Source organism: Engystomops pustulosus, chromosome 4, assembly GCF_040894005.1.
Source record: "Engystomops pustulosus chromosome 4, aEngPut4.maternal, whole genome shotgun sequence".
Classification (NCBI taxonomy): domain Eukaryota; kingdom Metazoa; phylum Chordata; class Amphibia; order Anura; family Leptodactylidae; genus Engystomops; species Engystomops pustulosus.
In genome coordinates this window covers 76,181,128-76,204,997 of record NC_092414.1, presented here as the reverse complement: position 1 = coordinate 76,204,997, position 23,870 = coordinate 76,181,128, and the positions used below count along the sequence as shown (strand labels likewise).

The 23,870-nt window shown below is 42.5% G+C and overlaps 1 protein-coding gene across 3 annotated transcripts in view; it reads right to left on the bottom strand.

Moving 5' to 3' along the window:
- Window positions 1-257: 257 nt before the first annotated feature.
- Window positions 258-23,870, bottom strand: part of LOC140126663 (tetratricopeptide repeat protein 41-like) — a 71,661-nt gene continuing 48,048 nt past the window's right edge. For all 3 annotated transcript variants that reach the window (XM_072146371.1, XM_072146370.1, XM_072146369.1), the window contains 2 exons: window positions 23,153-23,276; window positions 258-6,474 (listed from right to left, as the gene is read on the bottom strand). In XM_072146371.1, coding sequence (XP_072002472.1) covers window positions 5,892-6,474; window positions 23,153-23,276 — 707 coding nt within the window. In that variant the 3' untranslated portion in view covers window positions 258-5,891. The remainder of the gene's footprint in view (window positions 6,475-23,152; window positions 23,277-23,870) is intronic.

The window sequence follows — 23,870 nt, the reverse complement described above, 5'->3', positions numbered from 1 at the left end:
TACTGCGCAATTCCTAACCCAGTGAATGTTACATGTTATGGGATAGGCCTGTTTGATACTGAAATTACATTGTTTCAAATCTTAATATCAGACAGGTTTGCTGTTGCCTAGCAACATGATACTTTAGGAAACAACCCTATTACTGCAACCAGGAATCTCAGGTTACCTGGCTAAAACACTTAGCTGTGGGAAATACCAGATACTTAATATAGCTGCTTGGTTGCACAAATATAGGCCGTTCATTCATATCTTGTGACAGAAGAATATTTATTATGTGGCTGGTCTTATGATAAACATGACACATAGAAGAAAATCTCAAAACAGTGGATCATTGAATTACACACATAAATATTCGGAAGGTGCAGATAAACCAAAGGGCGATACAATTCAGGCTGGCTGCATACAAACTTGTTCATCCCTTAAAAATGGCCCTTATGTTGGTATGATCCCATGATCCCACAGACTGAACATATAGCATTGGAAAGGGAGTCCTTGCATCATACAGAAACATCATGCAAGGACTCCCTGTTACTGTGATGGTAATGTAGGACTGTTACAGTGCCAGCACTACATTTTCGGCTGGTAGACAGGGAGTCCTTGCATGATATTTCTATATGATGCCCTGACACTTCATATCATCAAAATTGTCTTACAATCTAAAAGGTAAGCATATTTTCATATGACCATGTGCAATCTGTTTTTAAGGGGATTTCACATGACTACACTAAATGCTATACATGGCTATGTGATTTTAGAAGGAAGAAGAACGTGGAAGATTACCACAATCACAGTGCCTGGGTTATCATGATGGATTTTGATGGTAGATTTTCTTTAAACCACTGATGTTTCAGACCATGTAGTGCAAGTCTCAAAATGCCTGTTTTATCAAAATATAAAATACATTATTCCCGGCCATGAACATCATAACAGAAAATAGTGCCCAAATCGCCATTTTTTCTCCCTTTTCCAGTCCATGAATATTTGAATAAAAAAATTATTAGTCATATAGGTCCCAAATTGATATGAATTAAAACGCCAGCACGTACAGTAATAAATGACACCTTACACGGGTCCAAAGTGTGAAAAAGTTATTGGCCTCAGAGTTTGGCAAAATGGCAAATATTTTTTTTGTACAAAAGATTTCAATTCATTTAAATCTTCTAAAACCTAATAAAACCCATATAAATGTGGTATCCCTGTGATCGTACCAACCCAAAGAATAAAGTGGAAGTGTCATTTTGAGCCTGTAAAAGAAATTTTGAAAACTGTAAAAATAGAGCCCACAAGAAAATGTAGCAAATGTGCTTTTTTTTGTCAATTTCACCGCACTTGGAATTTTATTTCCAACTTTCCAGTACGTTGGAGGGAATATTAAATGGTGCCACTAAAAAGTACAATTTGTCCCGCAGATAACTTATCTCTGTAAACATAAAAGTTAAATGTGGATGGTGGGGAGTAAACAACTGAAACACAAAAATGAGTCCTGTGAGGGTTAAGATGGATGTGGTTTTTATTTATATACTTTTATTTGGTGTAGATTTGACTGCACTTTTCCAAGCCAAAGCAAGTAGTGAGTTAGCTGAAAGTAGCAAATAAATAGGCAGGGCTTATACTTATTTGGGCTCTTTGGTGGTGAATCAATGACCTGCAGTGGCCAGATTTCATGGACCAACCATAATGCCATGGATGGGATTCCTGAGAAGCAGAGGTATATATGATGGAGTCCATTCTTCCCTGTGGATCAACTGTAATTGTGATAGAGCTAGGAGGACATAATGGGGGTCATTTACTAAGGGCCCGATTCGCGTTTTCCCAACGTGTTACCCGAATATTTCCGATTTGCGCTGATTGTACCTGAATTGCCCCGGGATTTTGGCGCACGCGATCGGATTGTGGCGCATCGGCACTGGCATGCACGCAACGGAAATAGGGGGGCGTGGCCGAACGAAAACCCGACGTATTCGGAAAATGCTGCATTTAAAAACCGAAAATGTGTCGCTTGGGAAGCGCTTGGCTTCACCTGGTCCAGCTCGGTGTATTCCGGCGCGTTCAGATGATTTTCAGCGCAGCAGCGCCACCTGGTGGACGGCGGAGGAACTACCTTCATAAATCCCGTCCGGACCCGAATCCTGTTCAGAGAACGCGCTGCTGGATCGCGAATGGGCCGGGTAAGTAAATCTGCCCCAATGTACCTAATCAGTCTTAGGCAGGGGCTAGGAAGCAAACTACTAGTAAGTGAATGGGTGTTTACATGTAGCTGCACACTGGGGGGCCCTATACATCCTATTCCTTTATTGAAGCTCGCTCTTTCTTAATCTTGCTTGACAGTCCATACCCCACTCATTACAGGCCAATTCCACATTAAAAGTATGAAATTGGATGACACACCCACCAATGGTCTCTCTCTACCCTGGTTCCACAAGGACAGTGCACATAAATTCACATTACAGATCTGCATATTAAGCCATTCAAGCTGTAGGTCAGGGCAGGCAGTGGACAGACAGAAACCAAAGTAGACCAGAGGTTGAGAATGGCAGATAAAGATCTCAGTTAGGGTAAGCAAAAGTGGTTAAGAGAACACAATATTTAGTCACAGAACAAATTAATATTATTTATATGTAAGAATGCAGCTGTAGCACAGTACTTGTGTTATATTGGATCCTGAGAAATCTATGGCTTCTATGTTATGTGTGAACCAGATGAACAGGCTTCTTCCATGCTAGGCAGCGCCAGCGAGGTAATCCAAGTATAGGTGGCGACCACAATAACATGGAAGGTTCCCCATAAGGAACTCCCAGTGTACGTGAGGTATTGGGATCCCCGGAAAGATGGTGAAGGGGAGGCCAATGAAGTTAGCGACAGCCAGGGATCACATGTGGAGTTATAAACATCAAACTCATAGTTTCGTTATTCCAAGACTCCAGAAGAATGTTGACTGTCGGAGAAGAATGTTGACTGCTTTGGCAGCAGTTTTGGCAGGCCTAACAGTGGGTAAGCCCGCTGAGGGGTGACAGCAGCAGCAGGATGCTAGTCTCTTGCCAGTGCTCTCAAACACTAGACTGACAGAAGTCTCGGTAAGAATTCTAAGAACTATCTGGAAATTCAGCCAGAGGGATTATTTATAAACTTCCACTTCCAACCAATTAACATTATAAACACATTTAAACATTGAGAACTTTAACCCTTTACTTCATGCAGATGGGAAATACAGCTGCAATACCAGAATATATGGGGCGTTTTTCACATGCTTGACTGCATAGGAAGAGCACGTCGAGAGTATCACCTGTGTGCCTAGAAAAAATGCAAGTCTGACAAAACCCATTGGATATAATGGGAAAGAGTGCATTGCTAGTTCTGAAAAACGCTAGCAAGAAAGGAGCCTGAATGCTTTGCGTTAGCAATGCGTTTTGCAAATGGAAATGTTAACACGATGCAATTAGGCAAATATGTATTGTGTTCCAAAATGCACTGTAAACAGCATGTGTGAACACAGCCAGAGAAAAAATTATTCAGCATTGTAAATTGTATTGATTATGAAAATGACAATACCGGATTATTGGCCAGTATGCATTCCCACACAAAACAAGTCTGATCCTGTTTAATATACATGGGACAGACTAGAAATGAACAGAAAAACAAGAGAATTACTGCAGGTTCAGTCTAAAATAGGATCCTCTATTTATCTGTATATGTATCAGATGTAATATTAACATAGCAGTTCCCACATATGTGAGGTATTGTTGCTGTCCTCCCTCCACCATGTTTATTGCTTGGATGTGAATATGCTCTAATAAATGTCACTTGAAGGAAGCAAATACAAGGGGTGAGTGCCATTCTCTTTTTCTACTTTTGCAAGTAATATTAAAATAGACTGGTGAAGTGAATAACATTCATTATCTTGTGAAAATGACACCTGTCAACTGATGGGATATATTAGTCAGTAAGTGAACAGGCAGTTCTCGAAAGAAGGGAAGGCGTAAGTGACATTGATTAAGTCACAGCAACTCCATGACAGCAGATCTTTTGTAGGTATAAGTTAGTAATGACAAAAATGGCCCCCTAAGGAGGACCCTTGAATCAGTGACAGGGAAAGGAACACAAGGTTACCTGCCGTATGTGGGCACTAAACACAAATGGTGGCTGTGATAGAAAGATGTCAGAATACTACCATGTAAGTATTGAACTAATGAAGAATAAACATTCTCTGTGTGTAATCGTTACAAAACTGCATCTGGAATTGCTCGCCTGTTCAGCACTGAACACGTTAAAGTTTTGACTCTTCATACAGTGTCTCGATGTTTAAGAGCATTTGGACCTCTCTTTAGCAGAAAAAATCAACAGACTAGACTCACCTTTGTGAGGAGCAGGTTGTGTGGACAGAGGAGAAGTGGTCCACAGTTCATTTTAGTGATGAAAGCAAGTTAAATTTATTTGGATCTGAAGGGAAACATTATGTTCGTTGACAAACCGGAGAAAGGCTGAACCTAAGGTGTGTAAAGAAGTCAGTGAGGGAGGAAGTATCAAGGATTGGGGAATGTTATCTGCAGTGTGAGAAGGACCTCTCAAGCAGCTACGTGTGTATCACAACCTTCTTCAAGAACACATGGTTCCTTCCCGTGTTCTTCCCTCAATAAGCCAGCAATTTTCATGCAGAACCATGCGCCCTGTCACACAGCAAAACGGGTTAGGCAGTTTGTTGAAACGAAAACATTGAAACAATGAAATGGCGCTAGAAACGCACTAGAAAACTTCAGGAAAATCTTTTGTGACAAGGTTATGGCCTGTGCACTCCCTACTGATTGTTGATTGGTGTAACATTCAGAAAATGTAATACGAATCTTTCACTGTGCTACAGTAATTGCTGTTCTCTTATTATGCTCATTACATTTTTGGCAAAATAAATGTTCATATACTTTGTTAATTTTCTAAAAAAAAACTGCTCTGTGGTATGGTTTATCCCTTACAAAAAATTCCTCAAATGTTGATCAACTGAGATTACATTATTTCTGAGACAATTAAGTCATCATAGATTGTTCTCTAACGTGGTCTCCTCTAGATCTGCCGTTACATTAGTTAATGAGAGAACACAATCTATCATGGGAAGCGAGGGCAACTTATAACTGACTAAGATTGAGGGCAAAGATAGGAAGAAGTCAGACTCTGCCCACTTCACTGCAGCTGGGAAATGACATAGCTCTGGAAAGAAAAAGGGCGAGCCACACGATATGGACATCTCTTTTTGTTTTGAAAGGTGGAATCATATATTACAATTTGGTAAGAAGCATTTAACTGGTTAAACTTTGTCATCATTTTATTAATTAAAGTTAGACTACATAGTCTTAAAGGGAACCTATCACTAAGATTACAATTCCTTTAGGAAGAGTATTAAATATCCTTTCTTTTTAGTTGAAATCTTTTCCCTTTAAAAGATAGTGGAAAGTATTACAATACTTAGTAACCTTGTGGTGTCTAATGTGATTATCGAATTCCAGCTTCTAAAATGTACGCCTCACATTTAAAAAGTGACTCTTCTCAGCTCATATGCCTATCACTTTGTTTGAAAGTCCATACTCTACCTGAGAGAGCAAGTAGTCTAATGGGGTAAATCTGGTTACAGTGTCCCTTAAAGCAGAGGCAAATTGTTCTAGTTGTGCCTTTAGATACTTTTGATAAATCTGTCCCAATGTTCAGACATTTTTAATCACGACTATTTGAAAGTTGCTTATTTTTTGTTCAATCCACGGTGTCTCAAACCTTTACAAGCTGAAACACCAGCAGGAGGGTGGAATTAGCAGAAGGCAATAAAGTTGACAGAATGGGGCCTAATAATATTAACATTACCCAATGGGTATTTACAGAAATAGAAAACATCTGAAAACTACACATCACAGTTAGGTATCTTTACGAATCTGATGTCTCTTTGGTGGAAAAGGAGTTTGCAATGTTGGATATCGTCCAGGAACATGGTACCAAGCAGATTTATGAACTAATTTACAATGTTCAGATCTTGATGGCCTATTTAGAGAAACCAGAGACATAAGATCACTGTGGGGACCTGACATAGCGCTCTCTGGGCGGGAGCACAGGCTCGGTGTCAAGCAACTTGTTACTGACATAGGTCTTTTTCCACAGGATTTTGGGAGTGGAAACACAGAGAAAGCTTCTATATTGTTTATAGGGTCACACAATATTTTCTTATTTTGGTTAGATTCTAGGTTACGGTTCTTGAGAAGAAGGTCGTCGTGGGTCATGAGGTCTCGTCTGCTCCTGTGCCTTAATAAAAAGTCATCAGATTTACTATCAGAGAAGTGTAGGGTCTCTGGGGATGTCCTTTCAGAACTTGGATGGTGCATTGTTGGTTGAGCGCTGTGTGATTTCCTCTGTATTACTTTATGGTAGATTGGTGGTTGTTTACCATCTTCCATCAATGCAGACAACTTGTTACTCCGGTGGGATCCACATTCTTTTAGGCAACTAAATCAAATGATAAAGAAGCATTACAAACTGATAACATAAGTGAATAATAATTACTGGTAATTTTTATCAATATCATTTCCCAACATCTGGTAATATCAGAAGCACATCACTGTACTTCATAACAAATATTGCCTAGAAGACTATGTTATGATATGAAGGTCTTCAATATACAACTCAATGATTCATGGTTCCCACTACAATGAAACCAGTGAGGATATAAGGTTAAGTTCACACTTGTGTTCAGCAGCTTCCATTATTTATAGTGTAAAAACTAATGGAGCAGCCTGCGTTATTTTCTCCACTTTGAATAAGGGATGGATGTGGAAGCTACCCGTCTATACATTAAAGCTTCTGTATTCATCTTCTAGAACGGAGAACATAATGGATAATCCCTACACAATGGAGCTAAGCTGTAAATAAGGTTCCTATATAACCATTATATTACCATTATATGTCATTCTCCTTTATGAAATACTAGCTGTAATTCGAGGATATTAAGTAACTACTCTTAGCTATAACAAAATAGAATGGGTTGACAAAAATTTTTTTATTTGTATCTCTTTCTCTCTCTCTCTACCCTTCTCTGTCCCAGACCCTCTCCGTCCCCGACTGTCCGACTGTCTCCGACTGTGTCTGTCTCTGACTGTTTCTGTCTGAGTGTCTCTGACTTAGTCTGTGTGTGTCTTTTTCTGACTATCTCTGTCTTTGACTTCAGGTTGCTCAAGTCTATCTCCAACGGTCTCTGATTCTGACTTTCTCAGACTGTCTCTGATTCTGACTTTCTCGGACTGTTTCTGTCTCTGACTGTCTCTGCCTCTGACACTGTTTGTCTCCGATTGTCTCTGACCGTCTTTGTATTTGTCTCTCACTGTAACTTTGTCTACGGGAAGATTTATCAGAAGTGTCTGAGAGCAGAACTGTTCTAGTTGCCCATGGCAACCGATCAAAGCTCAAGTTTAATTCTCCCACAGCTGTTTATAAAATTACAGCTGATACACGGTGGTATCTACTGGAACAGCTGAAAGGGTCCTTAGGGAGATGGGGTATTGGTTAGACTAAAGGAGGAGGGTGTTTCTTTCATTTAAGCTTTGTTAAATATTGGCTGCAAGCAACATTTTGATAAACTTAGGAATGTGTAATATCTTACTTTAAGACATAAGAAATTATATGATGTGTCTTTAATGTTGTCTTATGGGCCTGCGAGCCCAGTATTTGTTGTATTGTAATGTTTTTTGAAAAATTCTAATAAAAATATTTAAAAAAAAAAAAAAATTACAGCTGATCTCTGGTTGACCTGACCTGTGGCAAAATAACACCCAATCACAGCTCAGCTTCTAACTGCCACAGCAGCGGACAATGGCTCCTTTATATGGTGGTTAATAAATGTATTTTGGAAAGTGCAGGGTGAAAATTTCGGCTCAAAACCTAGTCTATGACATTCCCTGAAAGCGGTTGTGCAACATTTGATGATTGTAAATGCAACAGTGCAGATTCCTTTAGCGGACATACATACACACACACACACACTCAGCTTTATATAGATTTAGATTTGGGTACTGTGTTTATTCAACTAAAAAAATCCTCCATAAAAACAAGACATTACACGAAATCTGTTTCCAGACACACAATATGGTGCCTAGATAGGATCCATCCCTATGCCTTAGAAAAAAAAAATAAGCCACCATTCAAATAATATCAATTTCTCTGAACTATTTTCTGCTATGCGCTATTTTCTGGAAGTGAAATCTGTAAAGTTGCTTAATTTCAGATACGCCATCTGTTAGGGCATTGTTCCATGCGTAACTGAGCCAGTCACAGTCAGTCATGCATTTAGCATTAAACTTATTACGAATTACAATTTTATCTTAATGCTCCCACATATAAAGACTGCTGTAATGGAAAGAAGCAGCCAAACAGACTGAATATGTTTAGTCTTTAACTTTTACAGGAATAAAGAGAGCTGGTTTCTATAGGAAAGTTCTCCACTACTTCTCTATCTATCAAAAAAAAATAAAAAATAAAATAGCAGAGCATGTTGCTGTATGCTGGACACCCATTATAGTCAATGAGGGTCACTGGATACCATTGGTGTTTGTCACGATGGAACAATGTAAAAACTGGTGAATACGTGAATGAGATCTTATGAATAAGTTTTTGGCATTATACAGGCAGTCCATGGGTTAAGTACAAGATAGGTTATATACGTTTGTTCTTAAGTTGAATTTGTATGTAAGATGGAACTGTATATTTTTTGTAATTGAAAGCCCAGCAAAAAAATTTTTTGTCTCTGTGACAATAGGATTTGACAATGTTTGAGTTCATCGCATCACACCCGCTAGTGTGGGGCGGGCCATAAGAACCAGGATTAACAATAAAGCTTAATTGCAGACAACACTGATAACAGCTGATCATTGTAGTCTAGGGCTGAAGTACAGTAAATTACCAATATCCAAAGGTCCGTTTGTAACTAGGGGTCATATGCAAGTTGGGTGTTCTTAACCCCTTAAAGGAAACCTACCACTTAGTATGGCAGGGGTAAGCTGTAAGTACCGAGCACCAGCTCAGGGTGAGCTGGTGCCGGTACTTACTTTCGTTAGTGTTAAAACCGCGGTATCGCGGTTTTAACACTTTTTAAACTTTAGGGCAGAAGACACTTCGGCGCTGCGTGCGCACGATCGTGCGCGCGCCTCCATAGGAAATAGCGGAGATGTTGCGCGCGCACGGTCGCGCGCAGCGCCGAAGCCCCTTCTGCCCTAAAGTTTAAAAAGTGTTAAAACCGCGATACCGCGGTTTTAACACTAACGAAAGTAAGTACCGGCACCAGCTCACCCTGAGCTGGTGCTCGGTACTTACAGCTTACCCCTGCCATACTAAGTGGTAGGTTTCCTTTAACGCTGAAGCCACTTTTCACCTTCCTGACACGGCCCATTTTTTAAAATCTGACATGTGTCTATTTAAGTGGTTATAACTTTGGAACGCTTTAACATATCCAGTTGATTTTGAGATTGTTTTTTCGTGACACATTGTACTTCATGTTGGTTGAGAAATTTAATCAATATGTTTAGTATTTATTTATGAAATAAATGGAAATTTGGCAAAAATTTTGAAAAAACCAATGTTTTCCAAATTCAAATTTTTCTACTTTTTGGAAAGTTGGTCATATCGCTAAAATAACTTGATAACTAACATTTTCCATATGTCTGCTTTAACTTGCCATCATTTTTCAAAAATCTTTTCCTTTTTTTAGGATGTTAGGAGGCTTATAACTTTAGGTGCAATTTTTCAGATTTTCATGAAAATCATCAAAACCTACTTTTGGAGGGTCAATTTAGTTAGAAGTGACTTTATAAGGCCCACATGACAAGAAACCCCCACAAATGACACCATTTTAGAAACTACACCCCTCAAAATATTCAAAACAACCTTTGGGAATTTTGTTAACCCTATGAGCGTTTCATGAGGGTGAAAGATAAATGAAAGTGAAATTAGAGAAATGTAATTTTATCTTACTATAGATTCATTGAACACTAAAATTTGCACCTTCACAATGGGTTAAAAAGGAAAATGCATTTTACAATGTTTAGGGCAATTCCTCCTGAGCATGCAAATGCCCATTTTGTCACTATACCCTGCTGTACGGGCACAGGGGGGCACTTGGAATGGAAAGAGCGTTGTTTCGTTTTTGGAGGGCAAATATGGCTGAAAAAGTTTTCATGTGACAGGATGCATTTGGAGAGCCATAATGGTACCAAAACAGAGGAAAGCCCCAACATGAGACACCATTTTGGAAAGTACACCCCTTGGAGAGTTTAGCAAGGTGTAATTTGTGTATTTCCCCCAACAGGTGTTTGATTCAATTAGGCCCCAAAAGGGAAAAAAGGTGAAAATTTTCTCCAAAAAGTCACTTTTACCCCAAATTTTTGTAAGCCACAAGGGATAAAAGATGAAACAACCCCATAAATGTGTAAAACTATTTCTCCTAATCACAGAACTGCACCACTTTTGCATATAAAGTGTTGTATGGGTACGCAGTGAAGCTCAGAAGGGAAAGAGGGGCTTTGGCCTTTTAGAAGCCAGATTTGACAATCATCCTTTACATGTGTCAGGATGCATTTGGAAAGCCCTAGTGGTACCAAAACAGAGGGGAACCCCAACAAGTGTCACCATTTTGGAAAGTGCACCCTTTGGAGAATTTAGCAAGGTGTAATATGTGTATTTTCCCCTACAGGTGTTTGTTTCAATTAGGTCCCTAAAAGGAAAGAGATGAACATTTTCCCAAAAAAGTCACTTTTACGGCTAATTTTTGTATCCCATAAGGCATTAAAGATGAAACAACCCCCAAAAATGTGTACTAGCATTTCTCCCGAGTATAAAATTGCTCCACACATGCAAATAAAATGTTGTATGGGTACGCAGTGAAGCTCAGAAGGGAAAGAGGGGCATTTAGAGAGCCGTAGTGGTACCAAAACAGAGGGGAACCCCAACAAGTGTCACCATTTTGGAAGGCACACCCCTTAGAGAATTTAGCAAGGTGTAATATGTGTATTTGTCCGTAAAGGTGTTTGATTTCATTAGGACTTAACCCCTTCCCGACGCGCGCCGTACTAGAACGGCGCGCGCCGGGTCCCGGTGCATGGAGAGGGCTCGCGGGCCGAGCCCTCTTCATAGCCGGTAAGTCTTTGCTGCATATTGCAGCAAAGGCTTACCGGTAACACCCGCGATCGGTGCTAGCACCGATCGCGGGTGTTTTCTCCGCGATCGCCGCCGGCAATGCTGCCGGCGGCTTCAAAGAGATGGCGCCGCATGGGCGCCGCCATCTTGTTGTGGATCGCTGCTCCCCGATGACGTCACGGGGAGCGGCGATCCGTCGCCATGGTAACATCGGGTGTTCCGAACACCCGAGGCTACTTCGTTTTAACCCATGTATTACAATGTGCTAATTGCACATTGTAATGCATGGGGAGTAAAATCCACATATACTGCCATACTGTAGTATGGCAGTATATGATAGGATCGATCAGACTACCTAGGGTTAGAGTACCCTAGGGAGTCTGAAAAATAGTAAAAGTAAAAATAAAAAAAAGTTAAAAAAAAAAAATATATAATAAAAAAACCTAAAAATTCAAATCACCCCCCTTTCCCTAGAACTGATATAAAAATAAATAAACAGTAAAAATCATAAACACATTAGGTATCGCCGCGTCCGAAAATGCCCGATCTATCAAAATATGATAATGATTTTTCACTATGTTTAACCCCGTAACGGAAAATAGCGTCCAAAGTCGAAAATGGCATTTTTTTTGCCATTTTGAAAAATATAAAAAAATTAATAAAAAGTGATCAAAAGGTCACACAGTCCCAAAAATTATATTAATGAAAACGGCATCAAAATTCGCAAAAAATGACACTATCCACAGCTCCGTACACCAAAGTATGAAAAAGTTATTGGCCCCAGAAGATGGCAAAATAAAAAAAATATATTTTGTACAGGAGGTTTTAATATTTTTAAATGTATGAAAACATTATAAAACCTATACAAATTTGGTATCCACGTGATCGTACCGACCCATAGAATAAAGTAGACATGTCATTTGGGACGCAGAGTGAAAGCTGTAAAATCCAAGCCCACAAGAAAACGTCACAAATGCGTTTTTTCACCATTTTCACTGCATTTGGAATTTTTTTCCCGCTTCCCAGTACACGCCATAGAATATTAAATACCGTCACTATGAAGTGCGATTTGTTACGCAGAAAATAAGCCATAACACAGCTCTTTATGTGGAAAAATAAAAAAGTTATAGATTTTTGAAGGTGGTGAGTGAAAAATGGAAGTGAAAAAACTAAAAAAGGCCAAGTCGTTAAGGGGTTAAATAGGAAAAAGGTAAAAATTTTCCTATAAAGGTCATTTTACCCCTAATTTTTGTAAGCCACAAGGGATAAAAAAATATAATAACCCCCCAAAATGTGTAAACCTATTTCTCTCGAGTGTAGAAGTACCCCACATGTGTATATAAAATGTTGTATGGGCGCACAGTAAAAGGAAAGGGGGATGTTTGCCTTTTAGAAGCCAAATTTGACAAATGTTTGACATGCATTTGGAGAACCCTAGTGGTATAAAACAGATAAGAATCCGAAAAAGTGTCCCTAATTTTTGAATGTACACCCCTTAGAGAATTTAGCAATGTCTTATATATGTATTTGCCCGTACAGGTGAATGATCCAATTAGGCCCTAAACATTAAAAAGGTGAAAATTTTCCTATAAATGTCACTTTACCCCTAATTTTTGTAAGCCACAAGGGATAATATATTAAATAACCCCAAAAAAGGTGTAAAACTATTTCTCCCGAGTGCATAAGTACCCCACATGTGCATATAAAATGCTTTATGGGTGCACAGTAGAGGAAAAGAGGGATGTTTGCCTTTTAGAGGCCAAATTTGACAGAAATCCTTCACATGTGTCAGGATACATTTGGAGAGCCGTAGTGGTACCAAAAGAGAGGAAAACCCAAAAAGTGACCCTAATTGTTGAATGTACACCCCTTGGGGAATTTAGCATGGTGTAATATGTGGTGTAGGGTAATACACTTGGTGAAATGAGCATTTTGAACATATAGGTGGTTTCCAAATATGATGTGCAATGGAGTCCAAGATGGAAAATGCAATTATTTCTGGAGAGTTCAGTGCCCATTATGTGGCGCCCCTTATGAAATAATGGAGGGGTATAGGGAGCAATGGGACCTAACAGTTGTTACAATTATTAATTTTACCGAAAATTAATTCACAACAGGTTGGGCGTGAATTATGAATGTGTTGCGTATAAGGAGGTAGAATATACCAGGGGACCAACTAAACTTTTGTCACTCTAGAGTTGTTGCAGGTCTCTTACCGTGTTTCCCCGAAAGTAAGACAGTGTCTTACATTCTTTTTACCCCCAAAAGTCCCACTATGTCTTACTTTTGGGGTATGTCTTATATTGGCGAAAAAATGTCGATTTTTGTTTTAACCATAAAATTAACATTTATTAACAACCTGAACAGTATGGTATTCACCACAAAACAGTTTTATAAAAGCAAGTGCCAAGAATTACACAGTGTAGGGGGTGGTTATACAGTGTAGGGGGTGGTTATACAGTGTAGGGGGTGGTTATACAGTGTAAGGGGAGGCATTGTACAGTGTGGGAGGTTATACAGTGTAAGGGGGGGCATTATACAGTGTAAGGGGGGCATTATACAGTGTGGGAGGTTATACAGTGTAAGGGGGGGGCATTATACAGTGTAAGGGGGGCATTATACAGTGTGGGAGGTTATACAGTGTAAGGGGGGGGCATTATACAGTGTAAGGGGGGCATTATACAGTGTGGGAGGTTATACAGTGTAAGGGGGGCATTATACAGTGTGGGAGGTTATACAGTGTAAGGGGGGGCATTATACAGTGTGGGAGGTTATACAGTGTAAGGGGGGGCATTATACAGTGTGGGAGGTTATACAGTGTAAGGGGGGGGGGGCATTATACAGTGTGGGAGGTTATACAGTGTAAGGGGGGGCATTATACAGTGTGGGAGGTTATACAGTGTAAGGGGGGCATTATACAGCGTGGGAGGTTATACAGTGTAAGGGGGGCATTATACAGTGTAAGGGGGGCATTATACAGTGTGGGAGGTTATACAGTGTAAGGGGGGCATTATACAGTGTAAGGGGGGCATTATACAGTGTGGGAGGTTATACAGTGTAAGGGGGGGCATTATACAGTGTGGGAGGTTATACAGTGTAAGGGGGAATTTATACAGTGTGGGAGGTTATACAGTGTAAGGGGGGCATTATACAGTGTGGGAGGTTATACAGTGTAAGGGGGGGCATTATACAGTGCAGGGAGGTTATACATTGTGAGTAGGGGCATTATACAGTGCAGGGAGGTTATACAGAGAAGGGGCATTATACAGTGCAGGGGAATGGGTGTTTTAACACAAACCATAGAACTGTGCAAGCAAACACACTGACACACACTACATGCATACATTATACATGTAAATAAACATGCACACAATGTTCAAATATAGATCAGGCATCACACCTACATCATACCTCCCAACCGTCCCGTTTTGGGCGGGACAGTCCCGTTTTTTAACCCTTGTCCCGCCTGCACGGACCGTTAAGTGAAAGTCCCGGTTTTTTTGCGGTTTCACGGATTTTTCCGTTTTGTCCCGCCCCCGAGTCCCGCCCCCCCCCCCCGAGTCCCGCCCCCGAGTCCCGCCCCCGTCCTGCTCAGGATACAGAGAAGCCAGGGGGCGGGGTACAGCGTCCTCCTCCTCTCCAGCTCCCGGGCTGTCTGCTGCAGAGCCGGCACCTCCCCCATCCCCTCCCCTGGGAGGCAGAGCCCTCCCTGTCCTCAAGCTGCCACTTGCAGGCACATGGATGGATGGATGGATGGAGCAGTGCAGAGTGTCATGTTCTCTGCACTGCCCCTGCACAGCAGCCCCAGGGGATCATCCTCCGTGCAGGCAGGAACTCTCCAGCACTGCTACATCAATGGCTCCCTGCCCCCACCTCCTCCTGCTCCTCACTGAAGTTCGTCTGATGAAGCAGAGCCGAGTGTGTGCAGCTGCTGCAGTGTGATAACAGGTACTCTACAGTGACTGCAGGCAGCAGCTAAAGGGTTAAACACTTTCCTCCATAGACCCCCTGCCCCCATCCCTAACCCCCCCAGTGCCCTTCTATTCTGCTTTTATTGTACCATATACTTAATCCCTTAACCCCTTAAGGACGCAGGGTTTTTCTCTCATTTCTCGCTCTCCAACTTCAAAAATCCATAACTTTTTCATTTTTCCGTGTACAGAGCTGTGTGAGGGCTTATTTTGTGCATAACAAATTTTACTTTCCCGTAATGTTATTTATTTTAACATGCCGTGTACTGCGAAGCTGCAAAAAATTCCAAATGTGGAAAAATTTTTTTAAAAAACCGCACATGTCACGTTCTTGTGGGCTCAGTTTTTTCGACTTTGACTGTGCACTCAAAATAACACCTCAGCTTTATTCTTTGGTTTGGTGCGATCGCGGTGATACCGGATTTATAGGTTTTATTGTGTTTTAATACATTTTCAAAAATTAAACGCATGTGTGCAAAAAAAAAAAAAAATAAATTTTTGCCATCTTCTGACGCTAATAACTTTTTCATATTTCGGTGCACGGAGCTGGGGGTGGGGTCATTTTTGGCGAAATGAGCCGACGTTTTCATTGCTACCATTTTGAGGTCTGTGCGACATTTTGATCATTTTTAATTTCATTTTTTATGTGATGTAAAAAGGTGTAAAAGTCGCATTTCGGACATTTGGGCGCCATTTCCCGCCTCGGAGGTCACCGCCGCCCGTAACCGTTTTTATATTTTGATAGATCGGGCATTTTGGGACGCGGCGATACCTAATATGTCTGTGATCTTTACTGTTTATTATGTTTTATATCCGTTCTAGGGAAAGGGAGGTGATTAGAATTTTTAATATTTTATAAATTTTTTTTATTTTTAAAACCTGTTTTTTCTTTTTTTTCCACTATTTCTTAGACCATCTACGGTACATTAACCCTAGATGGTCAGATCGCTCCTACCATATACTGCAATACTTCTGGCTCATTGTAACGAACCTGCAGAAGCCATGTAGCCTCGTGTCAAAAGAAGACCCGAGGCTACCACGGCAAACGATCGCCGCCCCCGATGACGTTCGGGGGCACAGCGATCGTAAAAAAGACTTTGCCGGCGACAATGACCGACTGCGGTTATTAGCGGTGGGGGTTTTCTGCAACATGCAAAACCCCCCACCTTGTATGAAGAAGACTCAGCCCGTGAGCCCTCTTCATACACTCCTTATACTCTCTGCGTCGTAGAGCTACGGCGCAGAGCGTTAAGGGGTTAAAGGGGTTTTCCCACAAATACAAGTTAGGCCCTATCCATAGGACAGGGCTTAACCTGCTGATGTGTGGGGGTTTCAGTGATGTGACCCCCATAGATCATGAAAACAAGGGGTCTGTTGGGGTCCACATAAGGTCCATGTCATCGCTCTATGACGGTAATGGAGCAGAATGGTCATACACGGCCGTCTGCTCCATTACTCTGACGGAACAATTTTTGCGTTTCCATATTTCACTCCCCACTTTCAAAAATCAATAACTTTTTTATTTTTCCACGTACAGAGCTGTGTGCGGCCTGTTTCTGCGTAACAAATTATACTTCCTAGTGACAGTATTAAATATTCCAGGCCCTGTACTGGGAAGCGGGAAGGAAAATATCAAATGTGTTTTTTATGGCTTTCACTGCGCGCTCAATAGGACTCCTCCCCTTTACTGCGCTCCATAGGACCCCTCCCCTTTACTGCGCTCCATAGGACCCCTCCCCTTTACTGCGCTCCATAGGACCCCTCCCCTTTACTGCGCTCCATAGGACCCCTCCCCTTTACTGCGCTCCATAGGACCCCTCCCCTTTACTGCGCTCCATAGGACCCCTCCCCTTTACTGCGCTCCATAGGACCCCTCCCCTTTACTGCGCTCCATAGGACCCCTCCCCTTTACTGCGACAACGAGCATGTCCCCCCCCTAGACAACGAGGATTTCCCCCCCTAGACAACGAGCATTTCCCCCTGCTAGACAACGAGCATGTCTCCCCCTGACCCCTAGACAACGAGCATGTCCCCCCCCAAGACAACGAGCATGCCCCCCCCCTAGACAACGAGCATGTCCCCCCCCCCCAGACAACGAGCATTCCCCCCCCTAGACAACGAGCATTCCCCCCCCTAGACAACGAGCATGTCTCCCCCCGACTCCTAGACAACGAGCATGTCCCCCCCCTAGACAACTAGCATTCCCCCCCCCCCCTAGACAACGAGCATGTCTACCCCTGACCCCTAGACAACGAGCATGTCCTCCCCTGTGGCTGCGTGCCCTTTTTTGTGTGTTTGTGTTATTTTTGTCTTCCAGGACCGTGCCTGCTGTGGACTGCTTCGGATTCGAAGGATTACATCTATGACCGACATTTCTAACAAATAAAATGGTCAACGAGGGTGTGTCTGCGTCTTTTGTTCAATAAAATTTTCTGAAAACGGTGTGATTATTTATTTTTTTGCGACACTCTTCATAGTTTGCCGTAGTAGTGGTGCCGGCTAGGTGACGGTGCTCATTACTAAGGGCTGGCCTTAGTGTTTGCCTTAATTTTTTTGGCAAATTTACACTAACGCCCATACCATTACCCCGGTACCCACCGCCACCAGGGGTGCCGGGAAGAGCCGGGTACAAACCAGTACCTGACCGTCTATAGATGGTCAGGTGTTGGGGCGGCTGCAGGCTGTTATTGTTGCGCTGGGATAGCCCCCTAACAGTGGCCTATCCCAGCTCAGTAATAGCAGGCTGCTGCTGCTTTTTTGTATCTGGCTGATTTGAACAATAGGGGGCACCCCATGCCGTTTTTCCCCCCCATTTTTTTGTAAAAATGGGGGAAACAGCCTGGGAGCCCCCTTTAAAGGGGGGACCCCACGCATATTTTTGTCAAAAATTTGAAGAAAAAACGGCATGGGGTGCCCCTATTTTTCAAATCAGCCTGATACAAAAAAGCAGCAGCAGCCTGCCATTACTGAGCTGGGATAGGCCACTGTTAGGGGGCTATCCCAGCGCAACAATAACAGCCTGCAGCCGCCCCACTACCTGACCATCTATAGACGGTCAGGTACTGGTTTGTACCCGGCTCTTCCCGGCACCCCTGGTGGCGGTGGGTACCGGGGTAATGGTATGGGCGTTAGTGTGAATTTGCCAAAAAAATTAAGGCAAACACTAAGGCCAGCCCTTAGTAATGAGCACCGTCATCTAGCCGGCACCACTACTACGGCAAACTATGAAGAGTGTCGCAAAAAAATAAATAATCACACCGTTTTCAGAAAATTTTATTGAACAAAAAACGCAGACACACCCTCGTTGACCATTTTATTTGTTAGAACTGTCGGTCATCGATGTAATCCTTCGAATCGGAAGCAGTCCACAGCAGGCACGGTCCTGGAAGACAAAAATAACACAAACACACAAAAAAGGGCACGCAGCCACAGGGGGGGACAGGCTCGTTGTCTAGGTGGGGGACATGCTCGTTGTCTAGGGGGGGGGGGACATGCTCGTTGTCTAGGGGGGGACATGGTCGTTGTCTAGGTGGGGGTACATTCTCGTTGTCTAGGTGGGGGTACATGCTCGTTGTCTAGGGGGGGGTACATGCTCGTTGTCTAGGGGGGGGCATGCTCGTTGTCTAGGGGACATGCTCGTTGTCTAGGGGGGGCATGCTTGTTGTCTAGGGGGGGCATGCTCGTTGTCTGGGGGGGACATGCTCGTTGTCTAGGGGGGGGCATGCTCGTTGTCTGGGGGCGGACATGCCCGTTGTCTGGGGGGGACATGCTCGTTGTCTGGGGGGGACATGCTCGTTGTCTGGGGGGGACATGCTCGTTGTCTAGGGGGGGGCATGCTCGTTGTCTGGGGGCGGACATGCCCGTTGTCTGGGGGGGACATGCTCGTTGTCTAGGGGGGGACATGCTCGTTGTCTAGGGGAGGACATGCTCGTTGTCTAGGGGAGGACATGCTCGTTGTCTGGGGGGGGCATGCTCGTTGTCTAGGGGAGGACATGCTCGTTGTCTAGGAGGGCATGCTCGTTGTCTAGGGGGAGTGGAATATGCCCCCCAATTATATACATAAATATACATTGGTGCCAGTGGATGCGTTGAAGGTATGAGCAGTGGCGTGGCCAGGGGGTGTGGTTAGGGGGCGTGGCTAGGGTGTGGCTTCTGTGGGTAAAAAAATCGCCGCGGCGCGCTTCGCGCGCCGCCATTTTGTCCCTCTTTCTCCTCCACAAAAGTTGGGAGGTATGCTACATACACATTACACATAAACATACATACTTTTCAGTGTCACTGACTGCAGGGCTGAGTAGAGGCTGGTCCAGGCTGACATGTGCTCCCCTGCTCCCCTCCCCCTCCAGGTCCGACTGATGTAGCAGAGTTTAGTAGCTACACAGGAGGGGGAGGAGCTGCTCCAGTAACACAGACGGCAGCAGCACACAGCAGGAAACTTCTCCCTGGCTCCATGCTGCAGACTCCACACTGTGCAGCCCTGTCTCCTCTCTCCTCATGTGATCGGAGCCTGCACGGAGTAGCTGAGCTCCGGTCACAGTCTTCTATCGGCCAGGAGCTACAGCAGTGACAAGAAGAGGCTGCAGCTCCCGGCTCCGTCCGCTCTATGTCTTACTTTCGGGGTACGTCTTACATTAGCCTACCCCCCTAAAACACCCACTATGTCTTACTATCGGGGGTGTCTTACTATCGGGGAAACACGGTAGTAGTATGTAGTGTCCATCCTAGCTCCTCTTTTGGAACAGACTCTTTATTGAGTCCTACCATTAGAAGCAGCAGAATTCACCGGGAAAATGCTGTCCTGGCAAAACACAGGAACATCTAAACCAGAGGTACTGGGGCCCCGTCCTTCTTGTCCCAATATTAGTTTCCTAATATCTTCCTCTTGAAAACGGAGAAATCATACGGCAGGACCTGCACATTGGAACAGCTCGTAAGAGTTGTACAGCATCATCTGTACAATGTGCACGGCCAGCGCTTTTGTACCATATCTTCGTTTTCCGTAGGGAAATTATTGCCAAGTGTTGCTCTTATTCACCCTAGCGATGCCCATTGTGACGAATACTGTTGCTTTTGGCTGGACCAAATCGACCAGCCAATAGCGGCAAACATGGACAGAGGGGGGCAACAAGAACCCTCTGGACTGCAAAGCACAATTGGTGGCTGTCAGGAACAGCCGCCACCCTGCCCCGATCACCGTGTCTACAGACATGGTGATCGGTATTACTGACGTCATAAGTAAATTCGCTGCTATTGGCTGGTCTGAATTGATGAGCCAATAGCAGCGATCATGTGGGTGGGACGTAACCCTTCTGTTCCATGGGGCCGGATGGATGGCCGTCAGGAACAGCCGCCGTCTTGCCCGATCACTGTGTCTGAACCGTGTTGGCAAGTCACTACCCGCCGCACCGTTCTATAACAACGCGCATTGGGAATAGGCTATACAATCTTTATTTTTTAAGCAATTTAGACAAATAAGGGCTTATTTTTTGCGAGATGAGATGCACTGTAAAAAAACTTCATTTTAGTGGGTATTTAGCTTATTGAAGCAATTTTATTAACTTTTTACGTGTGGAGGAAAATAAAATCATCAATTCTTGTTTTGGATTTTTAGCATTTTTTTGGGGGGGTGTTCACTGTAGCATAACAATAATATATTATCTTGATTCTACGGATCACTACGATTACGGTGATACCTCATTTATATAGTTTATTTTATATTTGTCCAATTTTATTGAAGGAAAACTAGAATAGAAAAAATTGCATTTGTTTTAGTATTGCCATTTTTATAGCGGCATAACTATAGTATTTTTTGGTTGACGGAGCTGGTTGTAAGCTTATTTTTTGCGTGACAAGATGTTCTTTTCATTGGTATCATTTTTGTGATTGTAACTTTTTCGGATCACTTTTTAGAAAATTTTTTGTAAAGCAATTTGATAAAAAGTTTTAATTTTTGGCAAGTTTTGGGGTTTTTTTTTTTACCACGTTCACCGAGTGGGTCCAATTATGATTATGATTTATTGTACAGATTGTTACGGACGCAGCGATACCAAATAAGTGGGTTTTTTTTGTGATTTAGTGTTTTTATAGTTTATTGCTTGTGTACAGGGAAATGGGGTGTTTGGGGGGACTTTCACTTTCTTTTATTATTTATTTTTATTTAAAAAAAAGCTTTATTTTTTTTTTTTTACTTTTTTTTACAGTTACTAACATCTTAGCTTGAACAAGTGATCTTCTGATCACTTGTTCAAGCTCTTTTACAGGTTACACAGTGCAATACAAATGTATTGCACTGTGTAATGTAAGACACTGAGCATGCTGCGCATGCCCAGTGTCTTACAGCCGGGTCCTGCCAGAAGGCACGGACCCGGCTTCCGGATCAAGATCGCGCAGCCCTGGGCACCGGCAGTCCCGGGGCTGCGATCGGAGCTGCGGACCCCCCCGGTAAGCGCCGTGGGGGGGTCCGATTGACATTTAATTGAATTTAAATGCCTCTAACACGCCGCGGTCAGCGCGACCGCGGCGTGTTAGGGGTTAACACCCGCGATCGGAGAAATCTCCGATCGCGGGTGTTAGAGGCGGGTGTCAGCTATAATATATAGCCGACACCCGCAGCTTGACGTAATAGTACTGCATTTTGCGGGAAGTCACCTCCCGCCATGCAGTACTATTACGTCAAATGTCGGGAAGGGGTTAAGTAGGGGACCGCCTGTACATGGTTTATTTGATTGGAACAGATTTGGGGAAAAAAAACAATTCCAAAAACAATTCTGGTTATCTGCTGCAAATTTTATTTTCCGGTCTTACACTCCTCTGTTTGAACTTACCCTAAATTCTAACAGGACTCCTAAGAGGGAGAGCTAGGAACAGATGCTGGGAGCAGACCACCCACCTTCATACCGTGACAACCTTCTGTATATACACACAGATGCAGGCAGAGCTGTCAATCCCTGTGTGTGCAGAGAAATCAGGACTCTCACTGCCTCTCATAGGAGTCCTGACAAGATCTACTCTGCTTTTTACCCATATTTCTTTTTTCAATCATTTAAACCTATACATCACAATGTAAGATTTCCCACCTCTGATATTCTGCACTAGGATAGGAGAGCAGGTTGCCCCAGAGAGCCTTAGTTTAACTAGTGTGCTCACCTTTGCATACTACTATATAGGTTACACGTAGGATTAGTTCAGGTGTACTGCATTACCTTGAAGGGGTATTCCAGGAATCAGCATAATTCATATACAAACTGGTTATTAAAATATGAGCTAATATGCAATTAGTTGTTCATTTAAAATTCTGCTCCCCTTGGCAGAAAAATGCTGCTGACATAGACTGTAATGAAGAATTAAATTGCTGCTGGCCCTTTAATCAGTCCGTTAATTTCCTCCGCGCGGAGAAGACACAGGACAGAAGATGGCCGCCGGTTACATGTCCACATCACATGTGATCACCACTAAGTTTGGCTGTAGTTGGTTGGTTGCAGATCATCACTGGGAGCAGAGCATAAGAGGTAGGAGGAGTTACTGACAACTAAAGGATCTTGGGACTTGTAGTTTCCAGTGGCGGCCATCTTGGTGATAACTCCGCCTACTTTAGAGAGGCCATAAAATTTTGTGAATCATAAAATCAAACTATTTAAGCTCCATTTTGTGACAGATGACATTTAGTTTTGTTATATTCATTTATTTATAGCATCATGGGTTTTTGTATCAGACTTTCATATGCCCGGAATACCCCTTTAATATTGTACCATCATTTATATTGCACAATATATTATATTACTTTTACTATTCGGGCCATTTCTTCCGTGAACAATTTCTTATAGACACATCTCTACATGTGATACTAAGCCGCTATGATGCAGTGTTTCTTCCATCTAATGTAAATACTACAATCATGAAAATATGACCTCCAATTAGAGTCATAAGGAATCCTCATGTAACAGTAATCATCTAGATCTGAAAACTATCAACATAAGTCATCACATAATGAACCTCTCAATAGTGAGAGCAAACAAGGCTTCAATGCAACTTACTGCTGAACTTCAGAAGTCAAAGGGTGATCTGTGCCAACAATGCTGGTTCTGAGGTCCAGGGATCTCTGAAGCATTTCTATAGACTCTTTCTTGTTTCCTAAATTATCAAATGAAAGTAGTTTTCCTATTGCAATAAAAAAAAAGAAAAAGTGTTCTCATGTCTGAAAATGTTTAGTACCGCACAAAGTTAAAGACAATCAATAGTCTATAAACCCAATTTCATAAAATACATTAAACAATATAATGTCCAGTTATTGAAGTTTTTGAAGTAGAAAGCAACGAGAAACATTTAGAAATGAGAAAACTTTGGTGATAAGCACACAGAAGCTAAATTACATTTAGTGGCATGGAAGTGAATTTCCGCTGCTTTGGGGTGTATGTGCCAGTTATGAAGAATTGCACTGAACCCAATAGTGGTTCCAGAGATTCCATATAGAATGGAACCCCAGTGTCCTCTTCCTAGATAAAAAAAAATAATTTTTATTCAAATATCATTAAAAATATCAGGGGTACATCAGGCGGGAAGGGTAAGGAAAGGAGTTGTGACGCATTTCGAACTCAAATCGTGAATTCTTTTGTCTGCTTGAGAAAGAACTCACGATTTGAGTTCGAAATGTATTGCAGAAGGCACTACTTCTTTCTATAGCCTTCCTGCCTAATGTACCCCTGCTATTTTTAATGTCTACTAGCAGGTCCAACTGGAGATGTGCATAATGTA